We start from the raw sequence: 26842 nt of genomic DNA on the forward strand, positions 1-26842 counted from the left end.
CATGATGAAACCCCGTCTCTACTAAAAATACAAAAATTAGCTGCGCGTGGTGGCGGGCGCCTGTAATCCCACTACTCGGGAGGCTGAGGCAGGAGAATTGCTTGAACCCGGGAGGCGGAGGTTGCAGTGAGCTGAGATCACGCCACTGCACTCCAGCCTGGCGACGGAGGGAGACTCTGACTCAAAAAAAAAAAAAAAAGATGTCGCTGAGGCCAGAGTGTTCTAGAAATCCAGACTGACGTCTCTGAGCCCATCCGCCCATCAGCTGTGGTCACACACCCTCGCAGCAGCCTGATTCCCACCACCCGCCCCCACCCCCATGTTATTACGAGCGCAGACGTCACTCCAGCTCAGACATTCCGCAGTCTCCTCCCCTGAGGGAAAACCAGTACCTCCAGCCCAAATCAGGGCTGTGAGGCCAAATCTGCAAGAAGGGGGCAGGCGAGATGGACGGTTCCCTCCGCGCCTGAAAGCAGCCCAGTCCTCCGGCTGGGGGGACTCTTCAGCACGTTCTTCCCTGGGCAACCAAAGAAGAATCACTGGCCACAAAACATAGCAAAAGTAAAGCCTTGTTCTTTTAGCTTTCGAATTTACATTTTTGGGAGCAGTGTGATTCTTTCAACTCTAGCAGTGAATTAAGAGGGTCTGAGCGTTTCCGTTTCGCCCTCCTCGCTTAGACCGCCAGCAGCCGCACAGCTGCGCGGGACCCGGGGACTCCATCGGCAGACCCGGGTTAAGTCCCGCAGGCTCCTAAGATGGCGGCGCTGCTTCCTGGCACCGCCTCTTCCGCGGCCACGCCCACCATACGTCAGCCTTCGCCCCGGAAGTGGAAGTCGGGCTGAGGTCAGAGAGCGGAACCGCTGCTGGGAGACGGCGGGAGCTCTTTCGCCATGGCTGCCGGGCCGATCTCCGAGCGGAACCAGGGTGAGTGGAGCGGGAGAATCTGGAATGCGCTCAGCGTGGCCAGGAGGTCCCGACTAGGGCCAGCAGTGCCTCTGCAGGGGTGGGAAGATGAACTCCTCGGTTCCCCAGAGGGCGCGAAACCGGCCCCATGCGTGCTGGGGGCGGGGCGACTGGGTGCTGGCTGAGGCCTGTGGGTGTGATACTTTTATGTCCAATCCCCTGCTGCCCTCCCACTCAAAAAAATCCACCCAGAGTACTAAATTAGGCCTGAGAGGATTTCCTAAGTCTTGGGAAGAAAGAGGTTTAAGGGTTAAATGTTTGTTTTTTTTTTTTTTTTTTTGCTCCTACTCTCTCCCCGTCCCCAGTTCCCCTGGTTGGGTTCCATCTTCATGTTTCCGTCACCTCCTTTCCTGTTACACTCTCACCGTTGCCCTAACTTTCTGCTCCCTCCCTTCAGATGCCACTGTGTACGTCGGGGGCCTGGATGAGAAGGTTAGTGAACCGCTGCTGTGGGAACTGTTTCTCCAGGCTGGACCCGTAGTCAACACCCACATGCCGAAGGATAGAGTCACTGGCCAGCACCAAGGTGAGTACATGCCAAGGGGCAGATTGCTCCTGGAGGGTCCCAGCAGTATTCACAACTGTTTTGGAACGAGATGAGCAACCGAAAGATTTCTTTCTTTTAAGCCTCAGTTTATTTCTGGAGCCATTCGCAAGTAAAGTGAGGTTGTTTCTTATTCTTTGTGATTAGAGGGTAGGTGAGTTTTACCCCATTTTGAATCTCTTTACTTAGGTTGTTAACCTCCTCTTCTCCCTTCTCCAGGCTATGGCTTTGTGGAATTCCTGAGTGAGGAAGATGCTGACTATGCCATTAAGATCATGAACATGATCAAACTCTATGGGAAGCCAATACGGGTGAACAAGGCGTCGGCTCACAACAAAAACCTGGATGTAGGGGCCAACATTTTCATTGGCAACCTGGACCCTGAGATTGATGAGAAGTTGCTTTATGATACTTTCAGCGCCTTTGGGGTCATCTTACAAACCCCTAAGATTATGCGGGACCCTGACACAGGCAACTCCAAAGGTTATGCCTTTATTAATTTTGCTTCATTTGATGCTTCGGATGCAGCAATTGAAGCCATGAATGGGCAGTACCTCTGTAACCGCCCTATCACTGTATCTTATGCTTTCAAGAAGGACTCCAAGGGTGAGCGCCATGGCTCAGCAGCCGAACGACTTTTGGCAGCTCAGAACCCACTCTCCCAGGCTGACCGCCCTCATCAGCTGTTTGCAGATGCACCTCCTCCACCCTCTGCCCCCAATCCTGTGGTATCATCACTGGGGTCTGGGCTTCCGCCACCAGGTAAGGGTTTTGGTTAAAATATGTTTGTCCTTAAGGTTGGGGGAGTGGGGCAGGGGAAGAAAAAAGAGTCTGAAAGAGGGACATTGAGTCAGTGAGTGATGGGAAGTGGTGGAGGAGAATGTTGTTGGTTATCTTTGGGAGGCTGGAGTTGTTTGACCATTCTTTTTTTCTTTTTTTTTTTTTTGAGACGGAGTTTCGCTCTTGTTACCCAGGCTGGAGTGCAATGGCGCGATCTCGGCTCACTGCAACCTCCGCCTCCTGGGTTCAGGCAATTCTCCTGCCTCAGCCTCCTGAGTAGCTGGGATTACAGGCACGCGCCACCATGCCCAGCTAATTTTTTGTATTTTTAGTAGAGACGGGATTTCACCATGTTGACCAGGATGGTCTCGATCTCTCGACCTCGTGATCCACCCGCCTCGGCCTCCCAAAGTGCTGGGATTACAGGCTTGAGCCACCGCGCCCGGCCCTTTAGTTTGTTTTTTTGATTTTTTTTTTTTTTTTTTTTTGACCATTCTAACATCGCTTTTGATTTTAGAGCACTGGGAGGAGGGGCAAAGAACTCACCCTGGCTGGAGAGGCCAAATATGGTCAGCTCTTTAAAGACATTTTCTCCTCGCTACCATTAACTCTTCCTTCTTCCATTTCCTCTCCAGGCATGCCTCCTCCTGGCTCCTTCCCACCCCCAGTGCCACCACCTGGAGCCCTCCCACCTGGGATACCCCCAGCCATGCCCCCACCACCTATGCCTCCTGGGGCTGCAGGACATGGCCCCCCATCAGCAGGAACCCCAGGGGCAGGACATCCTGGTCATGGACACTCGCATCCTCATCCATTCCCACCAGGGGGGATGCCCCATCCAGGTAGGTGTGCTTTGTTGGGAAAGGGAGGGAAGAGCTTGGTAGAGCATCTCTGTCACCACTCACCCTGCTGCCCTTTGTTCCTCAACAGTAACAGTTTCAGAGTTTTTCTTTCCTTCAGACATTCTCTTATAAAAACGTACAAAGAACTCACATATAAAAAAAAATTCTCGTAACAGCTGCCAGCCTGGAATCATTTCTTAAGTTGCTGACGCGCAGACCACACTTGCTGTTTTTTGTTTCTTTACTTCCATTCTCTCCTCTAACTCCACCTCAAAGTGGTGACCTAATTGTCAAATCTCGGGGACAGTTCTCCTTATCTCGTTTGACCTCTGATGTACTTGAAAGGAGTCGTGTCTTCCTGTTTGAAATTCCTGTCTTGGCTGGGCATGGTGGCTCGTGCCTGTAATACCTGAACTTTGGGAGGCTAAGCTGGGTGGATCACCTGAGGTGATCAGTTGGAGACCAGTCTGGCCAACATGATGAAACCCCATCTGTACTAAACTACAAAAGATTAGGTGGGCGTGGTGACACGCTCCTATAATCTCAGCTTCTGGGGAGGCTGAGGCAGGAGAATCCTTTGAACCTGGGCAGCGGAGGTTGCAGTGAACTGAGATCGTGCCATTGCACTCCAGCCAGGGCAACAAGAGCAAAAACTCCGTCTCAAAAAAAAAAAAAAAAAAAAAAGCCGAAGAAGGAAAATAAATTACAGCCTGGGCACGGTGGCTCATGCCTGTAATTCTAGCACTTTGTGAGGCTGAGACGGGCAGATCACCTGAGGTTGGGAGTTCAAGGCCAGCCTGATCAACATGGAGAAACCCCATCTCTACTAAAAATACAAAACATTAGCCAGGTATGGTGGCACATTCCTGTAAGCCCAGCTACTTGGGAGACTGAGGCAGGAGAATCGCTTGAACCCAGGAGGCGGAGGTTGCAGTGAGCTGAGAGCATGCCATTGCATTCCAGACTTGGCAACAAAAGCGAAACTCTGTCTCAAAAAAAAAAAAAAACAACAGAAATTCTTGTCTCTTTGCTTCTGCTTTTTTAGATCCTCCCCCTCTTTCTCTGACTCCTTAATCTGGGCTACCACGATAGACTTTTGTCGACTTGTGCATAGATTTTTGTGCTTGTTTCTCTTTTCTGCATATGTGTATAGTTTTAATTGGCATATATACTGATGCCTTCTGGATCTGTATCGCTAGTTCACAGCTGTTAACACTCCAGAGCCTTAATGCTGCTGCTTAATAGATAGTGCCACTTTTCTGTCCCTCTCCTTCAAACCTATTCCTCTAGTATTCGTTTTTTTTTTCAGGTGCTTAATTCATGAATCTGAGAGCTATGTTTGACTGTGCCGTATTACCCCACTCTTTTTTTTCCTTTTTGAGACGGAGTTTCGCTCTTGTTACCCAGGCTGGAGTGCAATGGCACGATCTCAGCTCACCACAACTTCTGCCTCCTGGGTTCAGGCAATTCTCCTGCCTCAGCCTCCTGAGTAGCTGGGATTACAGGCACGCACCACCATGCCCAGCTAATGTTTTGTATTTTTAGTAGAGACAGGGTTTCACCATGTTGCCCAGGATGGTCTCGCTCTCTTGACCTCGTGATCCACCCGCCTTGGCCTCCCAAAGTGCTGGGATTACAGGCGTGAGCCACTGTGCCCGGCCCGTATTACCCCACTCTTAATACCAAGTCTTGTTTATGTTAGTGGCATCTCCCCATGGCCAGTGCCCTAGTTGAGTCTCTCATTCCTTCATTTTACATTTAATTTATTGTAGTAATGTCCGGCCACTCCAGTTTTCACTAACTTTGATCTACTTTCACAGAGTAAGTTTTGCAAAACACAGATGTGCACACACATGCTCAAAATTCCTCTGTTGCTCCCATTTACCTGCAGAGTAAAACCCAAACTCATTACCATAGTATTCACAACTTTATGGTTTGGCCCCTGCCCCTCATTTCCATAACTGCATTTTGCTCCTGATACTGAGTTACTGGCATTTCCTGGAACTTAACTGTGCTGTTTGAGACACCTGTGATTTATACATGGTAGTCTTTCTGCTTGGGATGCTCTCTTTCCACGATCTTATCCTCCTGAAATATTCATGCTTTAGAATCAGATCTTCGCTTAGACAGTATGTCCTCTGCTGCTTTCTCAAATCCTATCAACAGAGCTATCACTCTGCTTGTTACATACTTCAACATTACCGTTACAGCGCCTAAGTCATGGAAGAAGCAAGCAAAGAGGGTAAGGCGTTGAGTGATTTGTTGGTTTCTGCTGTTGGAATGAGGTCAAGGATAGGGAGCACTTTTTACTACCCTTTCTTTCTTTCTTTCTTTCTTTCTTTTGAGACGGAGTCTCGCTCTGGTAGCCCAGGCTGGAGTGCAATGGCCTGATCTCGGTTCACTGCAACCTTTGCATCCCGGGTCCTGGTTCAAGCAATTCTCCTGCCTTAGCCTCCTGAGTACCCGGGATTACAGGCATGCACCACCATGCCTAGCTAATTTTGGTATTTGTGGTAGAGACGGGATTTCGCCATGTTGGCCAGGCTGGTCTTGAACTCCTGACCTCATGATCTGTCTGCCTTGGCTGCCTGGAGTGCTGGGATTACAGGCATGAGCCACTGCACCTGGCCGTTCTGTTGTTGTTGTTGTTGTTATTTTTTTGGTGACAGGGTCTCACTCTGTCACCCAGGCTGTAGTGCAGTGGCATAGTCATGGCTCACTGTAGCCTTGACCTCCGAGGCCCAAGTGGTCCTCCCACCTCAGCCTCATGAGTAGCTGGGACTACAGGCACTCACCACGATGCCTCACTAATTAAAAAAAAATTTTTGATAGATATAGGGTGTCACTATGTTGCTCAGGCTGGTCTCAAACTCCTAGGCTCAAGTGATCTTCCCACCTAGGCCTTCCAAAGTGCTGGGATTATTGGCATGAGCCACTGTGCCCAGCTAGCCTTATTTTCTAGACCCTTTTTTCTATATAGTCCTCTTTCTGATGTCACTTTCTTTCCAATTTTGTTCTCTTCCTTTCTCCATTTTCTTTGCCCTCCTCTCTATCTTTGTCTCTTTTCTTTTTGTGTCTGTTTTATTTTCATAGGGATGTCTCAGATGCAGCTGGCACACCATGGCCCTCATGGCTTAGGACATCCCCATGCTGGACCCCCAGGCTCTGGGGGGCAGCCACCGCCCCGACCACCACCTGGAATGCCTCATCCTGGACCTCCTCCAATGGGCATGCCCCCCCGAGGGCCTCCATTCGGATCTCCCATGGGTAAGTCGGCTCTAGCCACCTCCTTCACCTGCACCTGTCACGTTCTAACAGTTTCCTGTAGGGACACCCCTTGTCCTGTGTCCTTACTAAACTTTTCTTTTCACTTCTTGCAGGTCACCCAGGTCCTATGCCTCCCCATGGCATGCGTGGACCTCCGCCACTGATGCCCCCCCATGGATACACTGGCCCTCCACGACCCCCACCCTATGGCTACCAGCGGGGGCCTCTCCCTCCACCCAGACCCACTCCCCGGCCACCAGTTCCCCCTCGAGGCCCGCTTCGGGGCCCTCTCCCTCAGTAAATTCCCATTTTCCTTCCTCCTGTTCCATCTTCCCAGCATCTTTTCGATTCCTTGGACCAATCAAAGATGCTGTAGCTCCTTGGGGCTAAGGCACTAATCTCTTTCAGCACCGCACCCCATTCCCATTTTTAATGTAACTTTTTCCACGGGAGGTATGACTTTTTTATGTTGGTCCTGAGTATTTTGCAGATGCGCAGAGAAAATAAAACTAAACTCCTTGTTTAGTTGTGGTGGTTTCCTTGACAACAGTACCTTTTCTCTTTTTCTTTAAGAAGAGATGTCATTAGCCAGGTGTGGTGGCGCACGCCTGTAGTCCCAGCTACTCTGGAGGCTGAGGCAGGAGGATTGCTTGAACCCGGGAAGCAGAGGTTGCAGTGAGTTGAGATTGTGCCACTATACTGCAGCCTCGGCGACAGAGCAAGACTGTCTCAAAAGAAAAAAAAAAAGATACTGACAGAGTGAGACTGTGTCTCAAAAGAACAAAAAAGATGTTAGGGTATCATGAAAAGAATGGTAAGGAGGAGTAGGAGCAAGGGTGCTTACTCCACATTTTTTTTGTTTTTTTGAGACTGAGTCTTTGTCACCAAGACTGGAGTGTACAGGTGCGGTCACAGCTCACTGTGGCCTTACCTCTCAGGCTCAGGTGATCCTCCCACCTCAGCCTTCCAAGAAGCTGGGACCACAGGCGTGTGCCACCATACCCAGCTAATTTTTTTATTTTTTGTACAGATGAGGTTTCGCCATGTTGCCCAGGCCGATCTTGAACTCCTGGGCTCAAGCGATCCCTCTGCCTCAGCCTCCCAAAGTGCTGGGATTACAGGTGTGAGCCACCTTGCCCAGCCAGAGTATTGTTTTAAAGTGAGAACAGATGTACCTGGAGATAGCCTGGCAAAAATGAGATAACATGCACTAAGCAATTCATTGCAGCACCGTTTTGTAATGGCCGTAGATAGGAAACAACTCACCTCTCCATCAGTAAAGGAACTAGTCGAATAAACTTTTTGATGTTTATACAACAGAGTACTGTGCAGTCATGAAAAGGAATGAGGAAGATCTCTACATGCTGCTGTGGAGAAATCTCCAAGTGAAGAAAATAATGTGTATAGTATGTATGTACAGTGTGCTCCCTTCTCTAAGGGTGGCATATACGTATGTGTTTAACGTTTTTAAAAATGGATAAAGCAGGTACTAATGGAAATTGATAATACTGGGGAGGGAGGGAATATTGAGGAAGTTGGATGACTGAATATACTGTGTTCGTGTGTTTTTCATTTGGAACAATACAGATGTCTTACATAATTACGAAACAAAGTTAAAATGCGTAAATGGAGACAGTAAGTGTTCCATATGTGTTCCATTTGCTTCTGTTTCACAGATGTCTAAGCAGTCAGATAAGGAGTTTGTATTTCAGGTTTTTTCCTCATTCTCAGTCCTTCCAAACCGGATTTTCATCACGTTCGAATCTGAGTTTAAAGACTTTTCAGTAGATTCGATCCAATGGCTTTTTCCTCCCCCGTGTTCTTTGCTCCATTTAATCCTGATAAGTTACTCCTCTGCTCCCCTTCCTTCCCCTCCCCTCCCTTCCCCTCACCCCCTTTTCTTTTTCTTTTTCTTTTTCTTTTTTTGAGATAGAGTCTCACTCTGTTGCCCAGGTGGAGAGCAATGGCACACACAGCTCACTGCAACCTCCGCCTCCCGGGTTCAAGTGATTCTCCTGCCTCAGCCTCTTGAGTAGCTGGGATTACAGGTGCGTGGCACCACACCTGGCTAATTTTTTGTACTTTTAGCAGGGACGGGGTTTCACTATGTTGGTCAGGCCGGAAGTCACCCCTTTCTTGAAGTGCCCTCTTTGGCTTATGTAACCATGAACTTAACTAAATTCTGGGCAAGTGAAGTGAGCCTGGCCCTAGGCAAAGTCACCTTGAAGGGAAGAGATGTCTCCCTGCCAGCAGGACTTGGCTATAACGTAATTGAAAATGTTAACATATTTAAAGAATGTTGTCAGCCTGGCTGTGTGTGGTGGCTCACGCCTGTAATCCCAGCACTTTGGGAGGCAGAGGTGGGTGGATCACTTCAGATCAGGAGTCCAAGACGAGCTTGGCCACCCTGTCTCTGTTAAAAATACAAAAATTAGCTGGGCGTGGTGGCGTGTGCCTTTGCTCCCAGCTGCTTGGGAGGCCGAGGCAGGAGAATCGCTTGAATCTGGGAGGCGGTTACAGTGAGCCAAGATCTGCTACTGCCCTCTAGCCTGGGTGGCAGAGGGAGACTCCATGTAAACAAACAAAAACAAAACCAAAACTTGAAGAGGGGTCAGCACTGAAAGCCTAGTAAAGGGAGCGTCCCTGAGGCAAGTCTAAGCACCATCCTGGAAAGAGTGATTCAGCCATCAGACTCAGAGTAGTCCAGGAGTGCTGGCAAGGCTGCCCATAGCAAAGGTGGGGGTAGAAGATTGTTGCCAAGAAGTTTTCTGGACCCATTGGCATGGCTCTTACTGGAAATGGCCAGATGCCATTAAAGATACAAATCCTCCAGTTAACGTTGTGCATTCATACATTGACATGATGATTCTGATTTGGCTTCAGGGAGAGAATGTACTAGACATGTAGACATGAGTTTTCAGTCTGAGTGACAGTTAAATATGTATGACAAAGCGATATTTATGTATTAGGGCTTTGTAGTTCAGAAGATTGTGAACTTCGTTGGCACGAAGGATTATTTCCAAGATCCAGCTTTGGAGCCTGCAAAGCCCAGGCCTGCATCCCTGTCAGCCTTCTCCACGTATATCTCGGCATTCTGAAACCTCCGCATTCAGTAAGGTAGAATCACATGCTGTTAGATCTGAAAGGGACCTGATGCGGCGTCTAGTCCAAGCCCCCCTTTTCCAGATGAGAAAGCTGAGGTTCGCAGATGGGGAGAACTTGAGACTGATAGTTGACAGCTTGTTAGCGGTGAGAACCCAGGCCCGAGCCCAGGTCGCTGCTGTCCAGAATGTCCTGACCTTATCTGGCATAGACACATTCAGGATGTATTTCCCCAAATCACCGCATTCCCTCACTCCTACAGTGGGGATGGTCATCAGGGGTCACCAAGTGGTATGTCTTGGGTCTCTGAGTCCAGGTTATTGGTGCAGAAGCAAAGGAGAGATGAAAGAAAAAGCTGAAGTCAATTTACTCCCTCCTGCTGGGAAGTGCAAGTGTGTGGGGGCGGAGAAGGGTGTTGAGAGGGATCCTGTTTGAGTCACTAGAGCAGATTACTGGAAGGGGAAACGTCGGGTTGGTCAGGTCTGTGAAGAGCCCCTCAGCTTCCCCAGGACTCCTGCCACCGCCAACTGCGTGGACAAATGAGGTCTGCCCTTTTGTAAATAGTAACCGGGACTGATTTTTGAGGAAAGAGATGGAAGGAATCCAGGGGTCTCTAAAATGACCAGGTAAACTTGGAGTCTGAGCACTCCGGATCTGAGAGACTGTTGTGCAAAGGAGTTTGAGAGCAGTGGAGAAGGCCAAGGGAGGTGTTTGGAAGGCAGCAAAAGCCCCTGAAATTCTTGGGTCCTGCCATCCTGAGACGGGTGCGAAGGAAGGGGCTGCCACATTCCCCATCGCCCTGTTATCACTTGTCTTCCTAACATCACTTTCTTTCTTTAGCTCCTTTCTTCTTTTACTAGGAAGGCCCTGGGAAGGGCTGTGTGCCATGTCCAGCCGTTCTTGTGACAACCCCCAGCCACTTCCATCATTTCTTCCCGTGCCCTGACGCCCTCCCCATCCTCTTTTCTCCCCCCGCCCCACAATGGTCTCTCCCGATGCTCAGTGGCGCGGGGTTGGGGGGGGCGGAGGCGGGGCTGGAGTGGGGGGGGCAGGTCTGCATTGCCGCGTCCCTGGTACCCGGAGCAGTCGCCGCTGCCGCCTCCGCCCGCGGCCGGGACCCCTGTCCTCGCCCGGGATTCCTTACAGGGGGATCCCAGCCCAGGTGAGACCCCTCTCGTAGTCTCTCACCTCTACCCCGCCCCTGGCAGAAGCATCTTTGCCTTGCCTTGCAGCCATTTTATACTCCGATGCTTTGCTCATGGGGAGGGTGACAGTCCCCTCTCTAGGGGTGAGTGAGGGGGGCCGGTGGTGGGTTGGGGATGGTCATTTATTTCAGTTGTGCTCGTCAGGACACACACACACACACACACGTATGTATAATATTGGTGAATGGGGAGGAGGGGTGTTTTTCTCTACCTTAACCAAGTCCCCGGTATCCTCCTCGGAGATTGACGTGGTGGGGGTGGGGGGGTTGTGAGGTGGGATGGGGTTTCCTCAGACTCCTATCCCCTCCTCACCTTGACGTCCCCCCACCACCAGGATGAATGATAAATGACCTTGGCTGGGGCTGAAGAATGGATGCTGCCCCAGTGTGCGCGCCTGGACTTGGGTGGGTGGGGGAGGCCCGGGGAAGAAGGGCAGGTGAAGGATGGAGGGAAGGGAAGTGAAGAATGGAAGTACTGGGGAGACAGAGATGGAGAGCAGCCAGGTGTTGGGGGCATGGGTGGCGGGGGCTGGCAGCAGTTGCTCCAGGGTAGGGGGAAAGGGTGTTGAATGAAGGTGGGCACTTGTCTAGCAGCAGGATCAAGGGTGGGGGAGGGGCTCAGAGCAGCGATTTAGTCACTTCTGGGGGCTTTTCCCTTATTCCGGAGCGACGCGAGATGGCATGTGGGGGGTCGTTGCAAATGCTGATGGGGCGGTCTCTGCCTGTGCGTGCGGAGGTCTCTGCCTGCGTCCCCCTCCCTGCCTCTTCGTATTCCTCGGTGTGCATTCTCAGGTGACACCTTCATTTTTATCCCTCGGAACTGTGGGTGCTCCCATCTTCCTGACCCTGGGTAGGATGTGGGGACGGGAGGCGCAGCCTTGGTGGTCCTGGGTGGGGCTGAGGTTCAGTGACCTGGCGGTCGTCGTGGGGAAGGGGTGCTTCCGTACTTCCCACATTCTACCCCCGCCCCCACTGACGTTTTGATAAGTGACAGCTTCTTAATGACCCTGTCACTTGTGAGCTAGGAGGGCCTGGGGATCTGGGTGGGCCCCCCAAAGTCAGGGGCTTTTACTGGGAGGAGGGTGGGGGGTTCTGGACCCTCCCGTGATCCAGGGCCGGATAAGCTGTTCTGAAAGGAAGCATTTGCTCTGGAGTCCCCTGCCTGTCTCCACCCTCTGCAGAAAACCTCCTGGGCACATTTTTTCCTGTCAGGTGAAGTCAGCTAGCCTTAAGGGACCTTGGAACCCTGAACCCTGTCCCCTTTCACCTCCACCTCTCCAAGTCTTGTCTCTCTCCCACAGTCTTAGCTACCCTGTGCTGTTTTGGGGGCTAAAAATAGCACCACTTCCTCAGCAGGTCAAAGCATTTGTCTTCTTTCTCTGTCTCCTGACCTCCTGGGCTTGCTGGCCCTGGGGGGCTGGCTGTTGAGCCCTCACGTCCCGCTGTGGCTGTGGAAAGCTTCTCTGCCCCACGTGCTCCTCTCAGGGGAAAACAGGGTGGGCAAACAGGCTCTGGCTCCGGGTGGGTCCTGCCTCCTTCAGGGCCGGCGGGGAGATTCCGGTGAGGAAAGGGGAAAGCTAGCAAATTGCCATGCGCTGAGGGGTTCCCACAGTGCCAGCTCCTTCATGGAGGTCGGTTGGGCTCTGAACCATGAAGAAAAGGTGACATAGGGGTCACTGCTTCTGGTCACCGTGGTCCACTGCTTACATCTGTCCTGAGGGGGTAAGGCCCTGCTCGCCAGGGCTGCTCTCTGAGCCACACGGCACCTCTTACCCTCTTCTACCAGGGTGTGTGTGTGTGTGTGTGTGTGTGTGTGTGCGCGCGCACGCGAGTGTGTGACATTTAATGAAGGCCCAGGATGGGTGGGAGCACCAGAGGCAGGATATTTTTAGGGGGATGATTTCTGATCAGAATGTAGGCTTGCTTCCTCTGCTCCTGTGAAGGAGGCGGGCTATCCTACGCCTTCCTCTGGAGCATGTCTTTTTTGGGGGGACACCCAAACCCCGTTTATTCTACATCTGCCTCCTACGCAATGCGGTGTTTGTGGACTTCTTCCCTGACTCCTGGAGGAGGAGCGGACAGGATTAAGGGGGATTAGGAAGGGGGGCCCTGAGAGATGAGATGCAACTGTGGGCCTTAGACCCTCACGTTGGAAATGTGTGGGTTGCACCAGTCATTTCCATTCTCACCCCCGTCTGTGGAAGGGGGCCCACCTATGTCGTTCTGAGGCAAGGTGGCAATGGACTGTCATCACCTCTTTCTTAGCTTTCCATCTTTCTTCCACTTCACTTGGGTTCCAGGTCCCCCTTTTCTGGGTCTTCCCTTGTTTTTCTAGAGGTAGCTAATGTGGGTCCAGCTGTTGGAATTAGTTGACACATAGACAGAGCGGCCTTAGGACCCTGTTTTGCAAGGATGCTGGACAACCGCATCTAAGTACGACCCCCTGTGGTCCCTTGCTGCGTCCTCCTACTTTTCCTATTTTCAACATAACGAGAAGGAAGGAAACTAACACAAGAGTATCGACTGTGAGATGACATTCTCACGTCAACGCCAAGAAACAGTCTCCCAATTTCATGATCTCCAATTAAAATATATGGACACTGAGGCTCAGGGAGGTTACCTACCCTGACCAAAATCAGTTTGTGAGTGGCAGAGTTGGGATTTCAACTTAGGTCACCTCTAACGGTCATGTGCTTTGCCCTGAACCAGCATTCTCCTTGCCAGTATCCCTTTCTGCTCCTCATTCTAAAGAGCATCCAAGACGGCTTTCGTTTGGGGACCTCATGAGGTAGTATAGGGCATTTCACTATATTACTGTCACCGCAAAAGTAATCGCTGATATTTATGCATCACTTTTATGTGCCAGGCGACTTGGGGTAAGGAGCATGGATACATTCTATCATTCAATCCTTAACTTTCCTCTTTTAAAACAAGAAGAGAGGCCGGGTGCGGTGTGGCTCACGCCTGTAATCCAAGCACTTTGGAGGCCTAGGTGGGCAGATTACCTGAGGTTGGGAGTTCAAGACCAGCCTGACCAACATGGTGAAACCCCCTCTTTTAAAAAATAAAAAAAATTTAAAAAAACAAGGAGAAACTGAGGCTTGGTCCCTTAGCTGGTATCTGCCAAAACAGAAAGTCATACCCACATTTGTGACCCTGGAAGCTGAGCTTTTACCCATTAGCTTATGTTGAGAGAAATCCCTCCTTGTTGAGGCCTGTAATCATGGAACCTGAGGGAAGGACAGCAGAAGCCCCACCTTCAGATGCCAGCAGCGGACTGACGGCCACAGGTTTGAGGGCTTGTTCTCTTACACATTCTCCTCAACTCAACCCCCAGTGAGAAACCCAGGCAAGACTAAAGAAGGGAATTCTGTTTTCTCATATTTCCTGTTTAGTTCTTTGCAGGTTGGTGATGAAAAGGGCTGGGGCGGGCTCAGGGGTTAGGAAGAGGGAGGGCTCAGGGTAGGTGATGGTTGACTCTGGAGCAAATTCCACAGGCTAGGCCTCCAAGGTCAAAGTAAGGGGACTTGTATTCAAGTGACCCAGTTGGCCCAGATAGCCATCCCGTTTTAGTGTGTGGATGGGAGCCTAAAGCAAGAAGCCCATCTCTGAACCACATGGTCCGGACCGGGCTCTGGGCTGAGAGGCTCTACATTGGCCTTCTTCACCATCTTAGAACTCACAACTTCCTTTGTCTCTCTGTTATTTTTTCTAGGTCTCCAGAGGCTTGTGGAAGAGACGCAGGCGATCCTTCCTGAGCTATCCCGGCTCAGCCCCCCAACCTGGCTGCCCTTCCCCTTCCCCTTCCCCCGGCTCCCCATCTCTCCATCCACGCAACTGAACTGGGTATAGGTATCAAAGCTCCTCTCCCTCCTTTTCTCTCCTAGGCACTCATTGGCTAGGACCTGTTTGAACACACTTCATCTGAGTCACTGGGGGGCGGGGTCTTTCTGACTCTACGAGTCCTTGAGCAAAAAGCTGAAAAAGCAGCAGGAAGTGGAGGAGACCCGGTGACGCGCCCCAGAGCCCCATCATGGAAGAGGGCTTCCGAGACCGAGCAGCGTTCATCCGTGGGGCCAAAGACATTGCCAAGGAAGTCAAGAAGCACGCGGCCAAGAAGGTGGTGAAGGGCCTGGACAGGGTCCAGGACGAATATTCCCGAAGATCCTACTCCCGCTTCGAGGAGGAGGAGGATGACGACGACTTCCCTGCCCCCACTGATGGCTATTACCGGGGCGAAGGAGCCCAGGACGAGGAGGAAGGTGGCGCGTCCAGTGATGCTACTGAGGGTCACGACGAGGACGATGAGATCTACGAAGGGGAATATCAGGGCATCCCCCGGGCAGAGCCTGGCGGCAAAGGCGAGCGGATGGCAGATGGGGCGCCCCTGGCTGGAGTAAGGGGGGGCTTGAGCGATGGGGAGGGTCCCCCGGGGGGCCGGGGGGAGGCACAACGACGGAAAGAACGAGAAGAACTGGCCCAACAGTATGAAGCCATTCTACGGGAGTGTGGCCACGGCCGCTTCCAGTGGACGCTGTATTTTGTGCTTGGTCTGGCGCTGATGGCTGATGGCGTGGAGGTCTTCGTGGTGGGCTTTGTGCTGCCCAGCGCTGAGAAAGACATGTGCCTGTCCGACTCCAACAAAGGCATGCTAGGTGAGACATGGGGCGGGGGGCAGTCCTATCCCCTCAAACTCTGGAAACCTCCTTGCTCCTGAAAATTGCTCTTCTCCTTATCACTGGGTTCCCTGGGACCCTGCACCCAAGATGTTCCCAGAGGGATCAAGGTTCCTCTGCAGAGTCTCCCCTCACACACTCCCTCTTCTTGGCCTTGAGTGTGAAAGAGGGGCTTGCGGGAGGGCAGCTTGGGGGTGGGCGGTGGCCCGCTTCACTCTGCAGGAGGTGGCTGTAGTGGGATGGTCCCTAACGTTTAACGTTTCTTCATAGCTTTCCCTTTTGGTATCTGTTCCCTTTTCCTGATTGGGAAAGAAGAAGCCAGTATCCAAACTCCCTGGTATAAGTGGGGAGCGTCAGTTTGGGATGGTCGAGGAAGGGGCAGGTCCTGGGTCTTCTGTGGCAGAAAAGCTGGTTAGACTTTCTCTCACTCAGATGGGAGTTTCTAGGGACAGGACGTGGTCTTTGACGGCCCTCCCTGACAGGGACCCCGAGGAGGCAACGCAGAGACTCACGAAGAACCTAGGCCTTACTCTGCCGGCAAATTGCCGTGGGGTCTTGGACAGGTCTCTTCCGGGGCTTGGTCTGGGCATGGGAAAATGCCAAGTTTGCAGTAGACAATTTTAAAGATTAACTCCAGCTCTGGTTTTAGGAAGGAAGTATAAAAAACAAGAGAGTTTTTGGACCAGAGATGTGGAGACTGGAAGGAGTGAAAGATGGATTTTGTGTGGGGGATTTCCTGGGAAGATGAAAGGAACTGGATGCAGCCCCTTTTCCAAGGAACAGATGAGAGTTCTCCTGCTGCTTCGAGGGCATGAAAGCAGGGACCCTGGGGTGGTCTGGGATCCTGGGCGGACCCATTCCTCCTTCAAAGTGAGCCAGGGGCAAGGGTGTCACTGTGTGCGCGTGTCAGAGTGAGGCAGAGTGAGAAACGAGACAGAGAGAGGAGAGAGTGGAGAGTCGCAGGCTCTCCCACATCTTCGTTCCTGCCTTTGAACCCCCGGCCCGCAGAGAAGACCTTGTATCTTTGCTCACATGATTCCTTTTCTCTCATTTGCTCTCATCTCTGGGTGGACTTAGCTTCTAGAAGTTCTTCAGATCCTTCAGCTCCTGCGGTGCTCGTCTCCTGCTCACGCCCCTCCGCCTCTGTTCTCCTCCTTCCAGGCCTCATCGTCTACCTGGGCATGATGGTGGGAGCCTTCCTCTGGGGAGGCCTGGCTGACCGGCTGGGTCGGAGGCAGTGTCTGCTCATCTCACTCTCCGTCAACAGTGTCTTCGCCTTCTTCTCATCTTTTGTTCAGGGTTATGGCACTTTCCTCTTCTGCCGCCTCCTTTCTGGGGTTGGGTGAGTGTCCACTTCCTAAGCCCCTTGAGGGCAGGACTGTGCCTTGGTCACTGTTGTATGTTGAGGGCGCAGCACAGTGCCAGGCACACCGAATGCACCTTCAATCTGTGTGACTTGATGGATGAGTGAGTTCCTTTCTCCCCCAGCCATCTTCAGGCCAGCTTCTCCCTGCCCAGGACCTGTCTGCTGCTGTGCAGAATGCTGTTCCACGTCAGCCCACTCCTGAGTCCTCCACCCCACCTCTAGCTCCATTTTTGAGCCTGCCTCCACGGAGAGGCCTCGTGGGCCTCAGCCCTGCCCCTGGGCTCCTGTGGACCTAGAGTGACCCCCTACCGGAGTCTACACATTTCCTGCTTTCCACAACGAACCTTGCCAACACCCACACCTGCCAGAATCCCGACGCCTTGCCCACACCGCCCCTTCACTATTGCAAGCATGGCAGGCACGCTTTCTCTGCCTCAACTCCAAGCTCCTTTCTGGCCACTTTCACAACCTCTGCCCTTAGAGTCCTTTGGCTTGCCTTTGTTCTCTGGAGATTTCTCCTTTTTTCTGCAACTATCTTCCCTCCCTTCCAACTCCGTAAGTCATTTTCAAGACTTAAGATTTGCTCCTACCCTTTCCCTGAGACCCGCTTGCCTGCTTCCCGTGGTCCCAAGGATGGGTCTTGGTGGCCGGCCCAGAGGGGAGCTTGCAGGGCTTTCTGTGTGAGATGGAGTCTCTTCAAAGCCTGGAAGACGAAAGGGCCTCGAACCCAGAGCAGTGGGGCAGGGATCAGGACTCTGGTCATTTGCTGATGCTGATTCTTGAAATGCACCCAGGATTGGAGGGTCCATCCCCATCGTCTTCTCCTATTTCTCTGAGTTTCTGGCCCAGGAGAAGCGAGGGGAGCATTTGAGCTGGCTCTGCATGTTTTGGATGATTGGTGGCGTGTACGCAGCTGCTATGGCCTGGGCCATCATCCCCCACTACGGTGAGCAGCCCCCCCGGAATCCAGCCCGGCTTGTCTCCCTCCTCCCTCCCCCAGCCTCTGGCCTCCCTGCTGACGCTGTCACTCTGTCTCCGCCAGGGTGGAGTTTTCAGATGGGTTCTGCCTACCAGTTCCACAGCTGGAGGGTCTTCGTTCTGGTCTGCGCATTTCCTTCTGTGTTTGCCATTGGGGCTCTGACCACACAGCCTGAGAGCCCCCGGTTCTTCCTGGAGGTGATGGGGCTGAGCTGCGTGGGCTGCGGTTGGGCGCGGGCTGTGGAGTGGAGGGCAGCAGGGGCTCCTGTGTTCAGACACCCAATGGGGCTTGGTTTGATCCTGTTCGGCTGCCTGCCTTCCTCACAGCGTCCACTCTCCAGGGGACTTCATCTTGCTTCCTTTGCCTTAGAGTGTGTCTCCGGAGGGGTTCTGTGGGTAGAGAAACCAGGGCACCTGCTCACCCATGGGTGACTTAAGATTTTGCAGGGATAGGCCGTGGCCGTGTCCTGCATTTATAGCTCAGGAATGTCCTGCATTCCCACCCCTTACACCTTCGCCTCTTCACCCCAGCAGGATTAGGCCTTTGACTGCATGCTTGCCCATCATTTCCCTTACCTTTCACTTTCCTCTGTACCCTGGAATTCCCAGGACCTGTGCCTGGCATTTTTCTCTGGACGGCACTCCCCATGCCCAGCCCCCAGCGTTTGCCCAAGACAATCAGTTGTCTTGCTATACCTCAGCTTGGTGCTCTTTCAGAGTGGGCAATGCATGCCCATCACTCAGGGCTTGGTGGTGGTGGAGGGCCATGAACCACTGTCCCGTGACTCCAGAAGCCAGGTGGGAAGGAGGGGTCTGTACCTCGGGGTCAGGTAGAGGCTGACTTGGATGTGGGTATGTCTTTGGCTCTAGAACGGGAAGCATGATGAGGCCTGGATGGTGCTGAAGCAGGTCCATGACACCAACATGCGAGCCAAGGGGCATCCTGAGCGGGTGTTCTCGGTAAGCCACGCCCTCCCCACTCACAGCTCCGAGCCCTGCAGCCCCCGGCCCTACCTGGCCCTTCTCGGAATATCCCCCACCTCAGAGCACACTCTACTGTTAAGGAGATTTTCAGGGTATCATATCTACCCCCTGCCTCCCATTTTGCTAATGCAGGGGAAACTGAGGCACCTGGCAGAGGTTGGGAAACACAGAGTGTGTGACTGCCCACCCCTTCTCTTGACTCCAGGTAACCCACATTAAGACAATTCATCAGGAGGATGAACTGATTGAGATCCAGTCGGACACAGGGACCTGGTACCAGCGCTGGGGGGTCCGAGCCTTGAGCCTAGGGGGGCAGGTAATGGTGGTTGGGGTGGTAGGGAGAAGGGAGTGGGAGAGCTGGAGAAGAAGGCAGGACTGAAGTGTGTGTGTGGGTGATGGGTGAGCCGAAGGGAGGTGGGAGGCCAGGGAGGTGGGGATCTGTGGGTGCTGGAAGTTAGTAGATCCAAGGTCTGACTTTGCCTGTCCCTGTAGGTTTGGGGGAATTTCCTCTCCTGTTTTGGTCCTGAGTATCGGCGAATCACTCTGATGATGATGGGTGTGTGGTTCACCATGTCGTTCAGGTGAGGAGATGGGTGGCTGGGTGGTGTGCGGTGGTTGTGGTGGTGCGTGGGCTGGGAGAGGGGAGAAAATGGAAATGCCGGCGACAAGCGATGAGGGAAGCTGCCGGGCAGTCCCCTCTGATCCTGCAGCCGGCGCCTCCGCTAGCCCACTCCGCAAACTTGTACTGTGGGCTGACCAGGATGCAGTTTCTGCTCTGGGCTGGGATGAAACAGACATGGTCTCAGGTCCTCCTGGAGTCCATGTGTCGGTCAGGAAGTGGGAGGAAACTTGCTATGCAGCAGGGTGACGAGAAGGGTGGGGGAAGGGCAGTGGGAGCACGTGGGACGTCGGCTGGGGTGGGGACCTAAGTCCTAAAGGGCGAATGGGAGTCAGACAGGTGGAGTGGCGGTTGTTGGGGCGGAGAAGAGTCTTAGGCAGAGGGAAAAGCAAACGGCCGGGAGGTGAGAACAAGTACGGTGGGTGCTGTGCGAGACCCGGAAGTCCCCAGAAGCACAGCAACTGGTGAAGGGAGGAGCGGGGAGAAGCTGGTGAGGCTGGAGAGGAAGGAGCGAGGCCCTAACGGAGGTTGACTCCGTTTCTCCCTCGTTCTGGAGAGGATGCGCATGTCTGTTTTCTCCTCTGCCTGCTTCTCATCTCTGAGCTGTTGTGTTTCCACTGTCCTTGACTCTTCAGCTACTACGGCCTCACCATCTGGTTTCCCGACATGATTCGCCATCTCCAGGCGGTGGACTATGCATCCCGCACCAAAGTGTTCCCCGGGGAGCGTGTAGAGCATGTGACTTTTAACTTCACACTGGAGAATCAGATCCACCGAGGCGGGCAGTACTTCAACGACAAGTATGTGGGGACCTTTACCTTTCACTCCTTCCCTGTCCCTTCCACCCCTTGTCTCTTTCCTGAGTCTGTGGGTTCAAGACAAGACATCTGGGGGCAAACACTTGTGGCTTTTCCTCAATGCCCAGCTTCCCATTACTTCACTAAAGAGTGAGACTGGGCTGGGACAGGAGGATGAGGGGGAAAGCGTCTTTCATCACCCTGGCCTTACAGGTTCATTGGGCTGCGTCTGAAGTCAGTGTCCTTTGAGGATTCCCTGTTCGAGGAGTGTTATTTCGAGGATGTCACGTCCAGCAACACGTTTTTCCGCAACTGCACGTTCATCAACACTGTATTCTATAACACTGGTAAGGCGGCTGGCCCGTGGCTGTCAGACCAGAGGGCTGGGTGGACCTTGATGAGAAGGAACTTTTTTCATGCACTACCTTAGGGTTCTCAAGCTGAGATCCCTGGACCCCTGTGGGAAGGTGGTAGAGGGGCCTGATTGCTACCACCAATAATCCTGAAAATCTAATGGAAGTTGGGCACTTTCTTGTAATAGAATATCTGACAAAAACATCAATATTCTTCGCCTTTGGCTGAAATTATAACTCAGTGAGGCAAAGTTAATACACCTTTGAGGAAGGTAAAAATCATCCCAAATAGTGTTCTTGGGAAAATGAAAAACAACAAAAAGGGTCTTTGGGGGGATCATTGCGTGAATCCACCCCTTTTTAATAGTGATTCTCAGCTTCAGTATATGCACGTGAAATGCTGGTTTTGTGAGCTACACGGAAGCTTCCCACCTCATGCTGGGGGAGCTTTCCCCGTCTTGCAAGAAAACAACAGTGATAGGACTTTGTATTATTTTAAATGTTTTTTTCTCAGAAAAATGTCCTAAGCCCACAGCATTGCTGCTGCTTATAGTCAGCTAGCAGGGACAGAAAGACTCTCAATGGGGGGACTTGGACAAAGTCACACTTTGGGACAGATGATGGTCATTTTCTGCTCTAAAGATTCCTAGTTCCCATGGTGATATGATTTGATGTTTTACGATGAGCACTGTGAATAATTTAGAGAGCCCCTCCTGCTAAGTTCCATGCATGCAGAGCCCTGAGCCATACACAGCGGCAGCCTCCGTTCCCATCTGCTGCGACAGCCTGCTTGTCTTGGCCCTCACCCGCAGACCTGTTTGAGTACAAGTTTGTGAACAGCCGTCTGGTAAACAGCACGTTCCTGCACAACAAGGAGGGCTGCCCGCTAGACGTGACAGGGACGGGCGAAGGAGCCTACATGGTGTACTTTGTGAGCTTCCTGGGGACACTGGCAGTGCTTCCTGGGAATATCGTGTCTGCCTTGCTCATGGACAAGATCGGCAGGCTCAGAATGCTTGGTAAGGAGGAGAGGCTGCGTCAGATCTGATAGGAGGGGCCGGGGGCTGCCGTCAACAGGCTTCACATCTTGGCTGTGGAAGAGATTGGTCAGAGTGCCTCTCTTTCGTGTTTTCTGTTCAGGGGGTGCTGCAGGATGGGGTGGGGCCTGGCACTGAAACTTCTCTGGGGGTAAAGGAGGTAGGCAGAATTCCAAGTAACAGGCACAGGCTTTGAGGTTACGGGTTTTGAATCTCAGCCCCACCACCTACCTCTGGCCTCTGGCAAGTTACCTGTTTGAGCCTGGTTATTTCCTCTGTAAAATGGGGGTGATAATAGTACCTGTGTCATAGGGTTGATGTGCTACATTAATGCATGTAAAGCATCATTTGGGTTGGCCCGTGACTGGCATTGAATAAATGATGGTTACTGATGTTATTAATAAACAGAGTTATAAGGGAGGTTGAGGGGGAGTGAAAGCCTTCCTCTGGGATACCTTGGGAACGAGTCTCATCCTGGGCTGTCTGAAGCCCCCTGACAGGACAGGGCGGGTTGTGGATGGGTCTCACTGTGGCCAGACTCATGGTGCTCTCTCCTCTCCTGGCTCCAGCTGGCTCCAGCGTGATGTCCTGTGTCTCCTGCTTCTTCCTGTCTTTTGGGAACAGCGAGTCAGCCATGATTGCTCTGCTCTGCCTTTTTGGTGGGGTCAGCATTGCATCCTGGAACGCGCTGGACGTGTTGACTGTTGAACTCTACCCCTCAGACAAGAGGTAGTTGGAGTGTGGGGGGGGGGGGTCAGGGCAGCAGATTCAGGGGAGGGGTGAGGTGAGGAAAGAGGGCTGAGTGGGAAGAGCGTCCTTATGGGTGGGTGAGAGGACACACATTTCCATTTTCTCTAAAATCTGGTAGCTTCGGCCAGGCGTGGTGGTTCACGCCCATAATCCCAGCACTTTGGGAGGCTGAGGCAAGCGAATCACGAGGTCAGGAGTTCGAGATCAGCCTGGTCAACGTGGTGAAACCCCGTCTCCACTAAAAATACAAAAAATTAGCCGGGTGTGGTGGCGCGCGCCTGTAATCCCAGTTACTTGGGAGGCTAAGGTGGGAGAATCACTTGAACCCAGGAGGCGGAGGTTGTAGTGAACTGAGACCATGCCACTGCTTAGGCAACAGAAAAAAAAAAAAAAATCTGCTATCCACTCCTTGACATCCTAACCTCAATTTTTGGTGTCCTTTCCCTTTTCCTCTCCATTTATCTGCATTCCTGATGTCCGTCCCTTACCTCTCTGATCTCTCCAACCTTCCCTCTCCCTCTCGGACACTGCCTGCGTCTTCCTGGCCTTCACTTCCCTGCCCTCCACGCTTCCTTCGCCTCCCTCCTGGACCTTGCGCTGTGCTGCACTGGGGGACTCCTGAGCAGGACCACAGCTTTCGGCTTCCTGAATGCCCTGTGTAAGCTGGCCGCTGTGCTGGGGATCAGCATCTTCACATCCTTCGTGGGAATCACCAAGGCTGCCCCCATCCTCTTTGCCTCAGCTGCCCTTGCCCTTGGCAGCTCTCTGGCCCTGAAGCTGCCTGAGACCCGGGGGCAGGTGCTGCAGTGAGGGGGTCTCTGGGGTTGTGGGACTGGCAGGCACACTGTGAGACCAACAACTCCTTCCTGCCCCTCCCTGCCCTGCCATCCTGGCCTCCAGAGCCCTCACTCCCCACTCCCTGTGTTTGGTGTCTTAGCTGTGTGTGTGTGCGCGCGTGTGCATGTGTGTGACCCCCGTGGGCAGGGACTACAGGGAAGGCTCCTTCATCCCGGTTTTGAGATGAAGCTTGACTCCCCACTTCCCACCACCCTCGACTTTGCACAAGAGAAGGCTGAGCCCTGTTCTTCTCCCCCTGTGTTAGAGAGGGGGCCTTGCTTCCCTGTGCCAGGGGTTCCAGAAGAGGCTTCCTGCCTTCCCTGTCATTCCCTCTGCCCTAGGCCCTGGTGAAACCACAGGTATGCAATTATGCTGGGGGCTGGCGCTTTGGTGTAGACCATGGACCAAAAGAACTTCTTGGAGTCTGAAGGAACCTCCTGTTGGATGCTGGGGGAGAAGCAATAAACCTCAGCCCTCTGGCCTCCACTTCCCTCTCAATTTGGGCTGCAGATAGGAAGCCTGAATTTTTATTAGCTTTCTGATTCTTATTTATTGATAGATTAAGCTCTGAGGCAGCTCAGCAGGACTGTGTGTGAATGTGTGTGTATACTTATGTATGTGTGTGCATGTGCCATGGGGCGGGGGGTATCACTATACTGTCCTCAAATATAAGCCGAGGGTGATTTCAGCCGACGCACACACAACCCTGCCTCCCACGGTACCTCTCCTAATCTTGTGTCTGTGTTGAGCCTGGGATGGTGGAGCCCTAGGCCAGCCTGGAGTAAGAGTCCCACAGTCTAGAGAGATCTGAGGGCATCTGACGAGGCCCATCTCCTTCCCTCCTCCAGAAGCACAGGCCTCCTCTGGGGTGAGGTTCCACCCACCACAGCACAGACGGGAACAGCACAGCTGCCCTCCCACGCCCCTGACCTGTCCCCTCCCAGACAGAGGAGCAGGGGAGGCAAAGAACCAGGCGTATGGTCAAACCAGCAGATCAAAAGCACAAGGAGCTGGGGCAGAGGCAGGAAGCAGGGGCCCTCCTGGCAACTCCTCTGACGGGGGAGAGGTTGGGCAGTGAGTGAGGGACCCCTAATGCAGGGACTAGAAGCCTCAGTTTCCTCATTTGACCCTTCCACACAATAGCCTCCGTAGGTTAGGCTGCCCCGTCCCACCCTACTCTGTGTGGCTGCTTTCTTTGGTACCCTCCCCTCACCCCACTGTAGCTGTGATGTGTTGTAGTTTTTAGATGTTTGTAAAATGTTTAAAAAAAAGTTAAAAGGAAAAAAGTGAAAATAACTAAAAAAGAAAATCAAAATGCACCTTCCTCATGCTGCGTCTGGTGCCCCAGCCCTGTGGTCACTCCCCTCATTTTGTAACACTGAACCAGGTGGTGACTGTTTAACTCTTTGGTGTCTGTGCTCAAAAGACTGCCTTCTCCAGTGCCCAGTGTACGAGTGTGCACCCCGTGCCCCTGTCCCTCCTCACCTGCTGGACGCAGCCCTCTTCCTTGCACCCCTGGGAGGAACACATCCATCTCCCTTGCTCTCCTGGGGAACCCTAAACCCAACTCCGTTGATGTGAAAAATGCGATGAAAAAATACTGATGAAAAATAAAACGGAAACCAATCCTCAAAATACAAAATGGCTGTACCTGCTTCTGTGACTCTCCACCTACATCTCCAATTTTCCTAACAGCCTTGGAGGGCAAAATGGTGAAATAGAAGTTTCCAAACTGAAGGTCAGAATAACATAGTGTGCCAGATTTACTTCCTAAATTGGCCTCTCTACCCTGACCTTTCCTCTACAGACGGAGGGCCCTGTAAGTCTCCCAGATCTGAAAAATTTGGGAGTAATATTTTTTAAGAATAGGACTGACTTTCCTCTAAATATTCTGGTACACTTAAAAAAAAATATAGACTCCAGACTCCACTCTTGACTTGTGGAATCAGAATCCCTTTTCTTCTTGGTTTGGAAAGATGGGGACCTTGAATCTACATTTTTTTTTTTTTTTTTTTTTTTTTTTTTTGAGACGGAGTCTCACTCTGTTGCGCAACTGGAATGCAATGGCGTGATCTTGGCTCACTGCAGCCTTTGCCTCCTGGGTTAAAGCGACTCTCCTGCCTCGGCTTCCTGAGTAGCCGGGATTACAGGTGCCTGCCACCACACCCGGCTAATTTTTGTATTTTAGGAGAGATGGGGTTCACCATGCTGGCCAGGCTGGTCTCGAACTCCCAACCTCAGGTGATCTGCCTGCCTCAGCCTCCCAAAATGCTGGGATTACAGGTGTGAGCCACCAGGCCCGGTCTGAATGTACATTTTAAACAATCTCCCTTGGGATTTCTTACCCAAGAGAAAATGTGAAAACCACTGCCTTTGACTCTTAGCTCCTCTCTTACTCTACTCCATTTCTGTTCTAATCAAGCCACGTTCTGATTTTATGGTCGCTCTCAAAGAAACTCCTTTTCCATTCCCATGCTGACCTCTAAGTCAGGGTTCTACCTTCACTCTGAATTGACCTCTGTTCCTCCAATCTCATGCCAACCCACTTACGCATCACTGCCAGGTCCATCTGCTGCCACATGCTGTCTGGCATGTGAAAAGACGTTTCAGGCCAGGCTCACTAGCACTTTGGGAGGCTGAGGTGGGCGGATCACAAGGTCAGAGGTTCGAGGCCAGCCTTGCCCAACATGGTGAAACCCCATCTCTTTAAAGAAAAAAACTTTTTAAAAAAGAAAAAAAAGACATTTCAAAATTCCTCAGATTCCCTACCGCCCAACCACATGCACCCTAAATTCTTTAGGTAGAAATGGTAAAGATATATGTTAACCAAGTTTTGTTCTCTAATAATTTCCACAATGAGATTATTGGAAAGTTGCTTTTGTAGACATTACTTGAGCTCCCCTCAGAAATCTGACACATCCGGAATGCTCAAAAAGAGCTACATCGCAGGGCACGGTGATGCACGCCTGTAATCTCAGCACTTTAGGAGTCCGACGGCCTGAGCTCAGGAGTCCGAGACCAGCCTGGGCAACACGGTGAAACACCGTCTCTACTAGAATACAAGCACTTAACCAGGTGTGGTAGCACAAGCCTCTAGTCTCAGCTGGTTGGGAGGCTGAGGCAGGAGAATTGCTTGAACCCGGGAGGCAGAGGTTGCAGTGAGCTAAGATTGCACCACTGCACTCCAGCCTGGGCGACAGAGCGGGGTGGGGGTTGGGGGGAGAAAAAAGGAAAAAAAGAAAAACGGCTACCTAAAGGATTCTCCATCATCTGTAATCACTTTCCTTATCCTCCTTCACTGCTTTAGTGGTTTTTTAAAAGAAGTTTTTCTTGGCCCGGCGCGGTGGTTCACGCCTATGATCCCAGCACTTTGGGAGGCCGAGGCGAGCAGCTCACGAGGTCAAGAAATCAAGACCATCCTGGTCAACATGGTGAAACCCTGTCTCTACTAAAAATACAAAAATTAGCTGGGCGTGGTGGTGCGCGCCTGTAGTACCAGCTACTCAGGAGGCTGAGGCAGGAGAATTGCCTGAACCCAGGAGGCGGAGGTTGCGGTGAGCCGAGATCGCGCCATTGCACTCCAGCCTGGGTAACGAGAGCGAAACTCCGTCTCAAAAAAAAAAAAAAAAAAAAAAAAAAAAAAAAAAAAGTTTTTCTTTTAAACAATACAAGTACCACTTTTTTGAAATGGACAGGCCGTAAAAAAGCCAAACATTCCCCCAAGATGAAATTCAAATATGTCC

General features: G+C 52.1%; 2 protein-coding genes across 5 annotated transcripts; both read left to right on the forward strand.

Moving 5' to 3' along the window:
- Positions 1-378: 378 nt before the first annotated feature.
- SF3B4 (splicing factor 3b subunit 4) lies at positions 379-6921 on the forward strand. Its single transcript, XM_003941980.4, has 6 exons — positions 379-924; positions 1361-1489; positions 1727-2269; positions 2923-3129; positions 6223-6396; positions 6510-6921. Exons 1-6 carry the CDS (start codon positions 891-893, stop codon positions 6695-6697), a joined length of 1275 nt encoding a protein of 424 aa, XP_003942029.2. The 5' UTR covers positions 379-890; the 3' UTR covers positions 6698-6921.
- An 89-nt stretch (positions 6922-7010) lies between these two features.
- Positions 7011-24741, forward strand: SV2A (synaptic vesicle glycoprotein 2A). Of its 4 annotated transcripts, none has more exons than XM_074389626.1 (13): positions 7011-10124; positions 14590-15357; positions 16540-16720; positions 17539-17690; positions 17787-17920; positions 18593-18682; positions 18912-19022; positions 19199-19287; positions 19961-20125; positions 20336-20469; positions 21288-21494; positions 22082-22241; positions 22889-24741. In XM_074389626.1, exons 2-13 carry the CDS (start codon positions 14736-14738, stop codon positions 23070-23072), a joined length of 2229 nt encoding a protein of 742 aa, XP_074245727.1. In that variant the 5' UTR covers positions 7011-10124; positions 14590-14735; the 3' UTR covers positions 23073-24741. The 4 variants fall into 4 exon arrangements, with proteins under 4 accessions (XP_074245727.1, XP_010328063.1, XP_010328064.1 ...); XM_010329761.3 differs by lacking the exon at positions 7011-10124 and adding an exon at positions 10524-10660 and having other exon boundaries at positions 14418-15357; XM_010329762.2 differs by lacking the exon at positions 7011-10124 and adding an exon at positions 10524-10660.
- Positions 24742-26842: the final 2101 nt, after the last annotated feature.

Source organism: Saimiri boliviensis, chromosome 19 (assembly GCF_048565385.1).
Source record: "Saimiri boliviensis isolate mSaiBol1 chromosome 19, mSaiBol1.pri, whole genome shotgun sequence".
NCBI lineage: Eukaryota > Metazoa > Chordata > Mammalia > Primates > Cebidae > Saimiri > Saimiri boliviensis.

What these genes read in the sequence shown, in the direction of transcription:
- SF3B4 (XM_003941980.4), top strand. Translation starts at nt 891, where the DNA reads ATGGCTGCCGGGCCGATCTCCGAGCGGAACCAGG. An exon ending in GATCTCCGAGCGGAACCAGG is followed by an intron (nt 925 to 1,360) that starts GTGAGTGGAGCG and finishes CCCTCCCTTCAG; the next exon opens with ATGCCACTGTGTACGTCGGG. An exon ending in GTCTGGGCTTCCGCCACCAG is followed by an intron (nt 2,270 to 2,922) that starts GTAAGGGTTTTG and finishes TTTCCTCTCCAG; the next exon opens with GCATGCCTCCTCCTGGCTCC.
- SV2A (XM_074389626.1), top strand. Translation starts at nt 14,736, where the DNA reads ATGGAAGAGGGCTTCCGAGACCGAGCAGCGTTCATCCGTGGGGCCAAA. An exon ending in CGCCTCCTTTCTGGGGTTGG is followed by an intron (nt 16,721 to 17,538) that starts GTGAGTGTCCAC and finishes AAATGCACCCAG; the next exon opens with GATTGGAGGGTCCATCCCCA. An exon ending in GGCCATCATCCCCCACTACG is followed by an intron (nt 17,691 to 17,786) that starts GTGAGCAGCCCC and finishes TGTCTCCGCCAG; the next exon opens with GGTGGAGTTTTCAGATGGGT.